The sequence below is a fragment of the Lactuca serriola genome, chromosome 7, assembly GCF_051521515.1.
Source record: "Lactuca serriola cultivar US96UC23 chromosome 7, Lser_US96UC23_V15, whole genome shotgun sequence".
NCBI classification, from domain to species: Eukaryota; Viridiplantae; Streptophyta; class Magnoliopsida; order Asterales; family Asteraceae; genus Lactuca; species Lactuca serriola.
The window spans coordinates 206,141,513-206,146,964 of record NC_136414.1 but is presented as its reverse complement, the minus strand read 5'-3'; the positions used below and the strand labels follow the sequence as shown (position 1 = coordinate 206,146,964).

Genomic DNA, 5,452 nt, shown 5'->3' with positions numbered 1-5,452 from the left:
AAGAGAATGATTAAACTGTGGTGCATTGTGACGATTTAACTGCCTAAAAATCCTATTTTTCATGGAAGAAGTAAGCACGTTGGAGTAAGGTTTCACTTTCTTAGAGATTTGGTAAATTATGGAGAGACAAAAACAAAGCCACTGAAGTTGGAGGAATTTGAGAAACTTAGTGAAATGCTTGGAATGGTTGAAGCTACTAAAGTCTAAGCTAAAACAACATAGGAATTACAAGTGTTTAGCATTGATTATAAAATTGTGCAAGATATGCGAGTGCTTCAGAGTTATTATTACATACTTTGAAAAGGGAGGAAACCTCTCCTTTGGAAACAGTCCCCCAATCTTGACATACCTCCAGAAACTGTAAAAGCTTGGAATAAAAGGAGTCATAATTCATCAAAACAAAAGGAACAGGAAGTGCTGAACCTATCCTCTCTAACTGGATGAGTGCAAGAATCTCAAAAGCCTCATCCAGAGTGCCAATCCCTCCTGGTAGTACAATCACACCCGTCTTCTCCCCTTTACTACTTCTAACCGCTGCATCCACCAACCCATGCTTTCTTGCAGAAAAAAACCTGCATCCAGATTCAGATTCAGATTCAGATTCAGTCAGTAAAAAATCTAATAATTCTAACCACATCATCATCATCATCATCTATCTACCTGCATGTAAGGTAAGCATGAGAAGGAAGATACGGATGAAAATTGGTTGCTGTCCATTCCCCTGCTTCTTTAGCAATCTTGAATCCACCAACCGGCTTTCCTGCTTCAAGAGCACCCCGAGTTGCAGCATCCATCAGGCCTGGTCCAGCCCCTGACCATGAAGTACATCCCAACAGCTTTGCAACCTTTAACAAAATCAAAACTTTCATGTCTTTACAATTCTCTTTTGAAACACGATGCAAAAATATAAATATGGACTTGCCTCTCTTGCCAATTCCTGTGTTTGGATATAATGTTCATGTCCTGGCCCCATCCTTGCAGAACCCAAGTACACCACGCCTCTTCCAAGTCTTCGTATTAGCTCATAGCACATTTCAATCTCATTCTTCACCTTCATTCATTCATACACAACACATTAATTGTGTCTTCAAATTACCAATTTCAACGATTCATTAATGAATCAGACCCAAAATATGAACTCCAATGTAATTTACGGATGTTATAAAATTTATGCAACAAATAACCAGTTTAATTTGATGCAACACAAAACAATCCGACTCCAAGCAACACCAGAAACAGCTCATACGAAAACAAATTCATTATCCCCTAAGATTCAAGTACTAACAAAAACCCATACGGAGATAATGACACATACCAACCAAAGAAACCATCAATGATCAAACGGAAGCGGTCTATGATATGGTGATACAAAATGGAGAGTACCTCAAAGGGGCTACTTCTTTCATCAAATTGAACTGCTTCGATCTGGGAAGACGAAGCCCTGAGTGCTTTATTGGGGTTTGAAAGCTCAAGTGTAATCGGACTCTGATGTGTGTCTTTAGCACTCGAACAAAGAATCTTGAAAACCCTTTGACGATGGGAGTGGAAGTTCCATGGCAAATTATGAAGACCTACACAAGCAGCAGCAGATGAAAATCCCATTTTTCAAAGAAATGCACAATAACTCGACGACCTTGCTTCGACCACTCAAATCGGGAATAACGCCATCAATATTTTTTATTATTATTTTTTTTCATTAAAATTAAAAGAAAATTTTTAGAAAAAAGAAAATAAAACTTAAAATTTTCTTTCCTCTCACTTTCTTTTCAAATCCGTCCAATTTGAGTGGAAAATTTAGAAGAAAAATATGACTCCAAAATCTTTCCCCTCCCTTCACTTTCTTTTCATTAATGAAATTCGGGAACACGATTTTTATTCGATACCCCTCACTTTCTCTCCGTATCCTCTCATTTCTCTCCTTAAGTAGAACTCGGGAACAAAGCAGGATGGGGCTCAAGGTTGAGATTAGCACGGGCTTTGGCGGACATTTATTTTATCATATACACATCTTAATTCAATTTTAAAATATTTTTATCGGTTGAAATCACATTGTTTTCAGAAAGAGATGATTATAAGTAGTTAATTATAGATTAACTTTTTATAAAGAGACAAATGGAATATCTAAAGGATGTCTTATTAGCAGCACTCCACTGTAAAACATTAAAATTTCAATTTTCAATAATTTTTACAAAACAGTTGCTCAATCAGCAGTTTTTCTGTGATCATTAATATTTTATTACATGATCAAAAACTTTAAACCCCACACTAAATTTGGAGAAAATTATTTTAGGAAATTGACACATTTATCTTCGAAGAGCTAAATTTTCATGAACAAAAACGTTATAGAAGTTTCTATACAAATTATTGAACTTTTAGCTGCATTTGGAACTCATACATTTACTAGTGCTACATTTTATAACTTGTTTGGGTTGAATACCCCCATTTAGCTCTGAAATAATTTTGAGCCAAATTGTTTTATGTAAGTTCATGTTTTCAAAGGATGTTTTGTAAAACTCCAAGTGCTAGAACACATTCTTTATTTTTCTACAAAAATAAGGATCTAATGGCCAAAAATTCAAAATAAATACTTACAGATGAGATAAAATATGAAAAATTAGAGAACTGATGTATGTACGAAATAAAGATGCTACCTAAATTTTCATACAATTTGTTATGGTTTGGTATTTTATTCAAAATTTTCATTGAATTAGATTATGAATTTTCAAAACCAGGTCTTAGTACTCAAATGCACATACCAATATTTTTTCTAGCCTTGGGAACATTATTAGACCTTGTAAAAGTTAAGTTGGGAATTTTTACAACTATTTACTAATTATTTCTAATTTTTCATATTATTTAGGCTAAAATTACAAATAAATATCAAATGACCTTAAAAAATTACTATAAAAATTATACACAACCATGACCTCTGTTAGAACCAGAAAATATAGTTTTGTAATTTTTGGAGTTCATATTCATGCCTTTGTGGATTTTTGAACACAAGACATCGCGAATCCAATATTTACCGATAATGAACCGAGCGAACTTTATGCACTTTGTAACATCACTAGTTGGATAAGTAGTTACTAGATTATGGCTAGTGATCAATGACTTACTAGAAACTTATTATTCCATAGGAGGCGAGTAGGGATTCAACCCGACAACCTCAAACCGCGACACACGAACCACAAACTTTCCCTTGTGAGTATTCGCATCCCCCTTTTTGTTGTTTTCATGTTTTGGAGTGGAAAGCATGCTATTATCTTATGAACTATCAGTACTGTTTTATGAACTTGTTGAACTTTGTTTTATGAACTTGTTGAGCCTTGCTTTATGAACTTATTGAACTTGGAACAATACTCTTTATGAACTCTATGTTATGAACTGTGTATGTTAAGTCCCCGAGAAATTGAACTACAACCTATTAACTCGTATTCGAGTCGATAGTCTTATGGATAACGCTATTTGGGGTAGACAACCCCCACTCACCCAAAACCGTGAGTGCATATTTCTTGGAACTGACATCATGGGAACCATAGACATGATCGAATTGGGCAAGAACGAGCGTTAGGCTTAGTTGTGAACGAAGTGCTTTGGCATTTGATGACGTGCCCCTCAGAGCGAGCCAGAAGCAAGCGAACCCCCGACGAGACGCTCACAGCGAGAAGTTGGCCCAGCGACTCGGCCGCCTCAGCGGTCGAGGACTCCCGCGAGGCGACCGCATAGGAAGTCCGCCCTCGGTAAATATTGTCCTTTAGCTACAGTCCAAGGATAATGACTCCAGGCGACAAAAAGCGCAGTCAGAGCATTATATCCTGGACCAATTGTTGGGCCGGACACAAACGTAGAGCATGCCCCCCAATAAGAATGGTGGATCATGTCGGAACCACAGTCCCTGTCCCTCGTACGGACCGAGGAAGATCCTCTGTATAAAAGGACAATCCCTTTGCCTTGGGATGTAAGCTATTTGTAACACCCGTAGATCCGGGCTAGTCAATTTAGAGACAATAAGTGTCAAAAATGACTGTTTTATAGAAGAGTTTTTAGAGTGAATAATCATAACCAAGTTGTAGTATATGTCACAAGGTTTCCGTGCATATAAAGAACGCCGAAATCCGAGTTATAACGAAGAAGTTATGACCTATTGAAGTTTCGCGACAGAACCGCACGACACAGTGTGATGTAAATAGTGAATTTACGTTAGAGCGATATTTGGCCTTAGCAATCTAAATGAAATTCGTAGCATATGTTAAACCGAGAGTGTACATAAAAAGAACGTCTAAATCTGACTTCGTACGAGGAAGTTATGAATTTCCGAAGTTTCAACTTAGCAGTATGCAGCCCGAAGTTCGGATTTGAGATCGAGTGATTTCTAGCCAAAACAATCTAAACGAGAATCAAAGATCTCGTCGATAGTAGTGCAACGGTAAAAAGACATATGAAAACGGACGTCAGATGAAGAAGTTATGAATTTCTAACGGAGTTTTCCTGTCCTGGCCTACTAAAAATAATATAATAAAAATAAAGTCAAAATTAGCCGATGGAGTCTAAACGAGAGTTGTAGAGCATAATCTCACCTACGCGTGGATATAAGAACTGTTGGATTAGTGTCTAAGTCAATAACTATTTTGGTATGTACTTTACCCGATGGTGCATGGTCCTTTTGGGTTGCCTTCACCAAAGCAACTTGATAGGATGAATTATGGAGAGAGAGGATTAATTATGATTTATTAATATATTATGAGAATAATATATTGAAGGAGAAATCATATTTTGTAATTAATATTAGTCAATAATTAATTAAGAATTAATTTTGTGGCTAAAAAGATATTAATTAAATAAAGGGGACTAGAACTGTCAATTGTGTGATAGTTGAATATTGGGCTAATGGACTCCATAGAGGATGGAGTGGACGAATTCTATGGGGAATCCCATTAGAAATCGTCCAAGGCCTTTAAGGAGGGAGTCCATGGGCTACTTAGGGCCTAAGCAGTCAAATTAGGGTTTCCTTGTTAGATAACCCTAATAGCCTCACTATTAAAGGACCCTTAGAGCACCAAAAATGTGGCTAACTGACTCCTTAGGGTTTCTAGACGTTTGTGGGTGCCTCTCCTCTTCTCCTTCTTCATCCTCTTGCTCTTGGTATTTGTGAGCCATTAGAGGTGTGACATTTGTGACACTAAGCTTTCTGAAGCCAATTACAAGGAGGAATTGAGATTGTTATTCCTACATAACAATCAATGTAAGATCTAAACCCTATTCTTATGCTAATATAATCACATGTTAGATCTAGGGTTTAAAGTCTTGGATGAATGCATGTACAATAGAGAAACCTAGATCCAAGAATTAGGGTTTGTATGAGCACATAGGATGTTCTTATGGCCAAAACTCATCAGTGGTATTAGAGCCTTGATTGGTTTCTTTTGTATTGATGCTTAGTGTTTCATCCTTG

At 36.8% G+C, this 5,452-nt stretch overlaps 1 protein-coding gene across 1 annotated transcript; it reads right to left on the bottom strand.

Annotated features, from left to right (window-relative positions):
• Positions 1 to 219: 219 nt before the first annotated feature.
• Positions 220 to 1,643, bottom strand: LOC145063408 (Putative lysine decarboxylase family protein). The gene is made up of 4 exons (XM_079011021.1): positions 1,384 to 1,643; positions 923 to 1,051; positions 661 to 845; positions 220 to 572 (listed from the first exon to the last, which is right to left on the bottom strand). The coding sequence occupies exons 1-4, from the start codon at positions 1,600 to 1,602 to the stop codon at positions 236 to 238; spliced, it is 870 nt and encodes a 289-aa protein (XP_078867147.1). The 5' UTR covers positions 1,603 to 1,643; the 3' UTR covers positions 220 to 235.
• Positions 1,644 to 5,452: the final 3,809 nt, after the last annotated feature.

Bases quoted from the DNA above. Each gene is read 5' to 3' on its own strand.
- LOC145063408 (XM_079011021.1), bottom strand. From the start codon at position 1,602: ATGGGATTTTCATCTGCTGCTGCTTGTGTAGGTCTTCATAATTTGCCA. The intron at 1,052-1,383 runs GTACTCTCCATT...GAATGAATGAAG, and splicing joins AAAGAAGTAGCCCCTTTGAG to GTGAAGAATGAGATTGAAAT. The intron at 573-660 runs GTAGATAGATGA...ATCTGGATGCAG, and splicing joins CATGCTTACCTTACATGCAG to GTTTTTTTCTGCAAGAAAGC.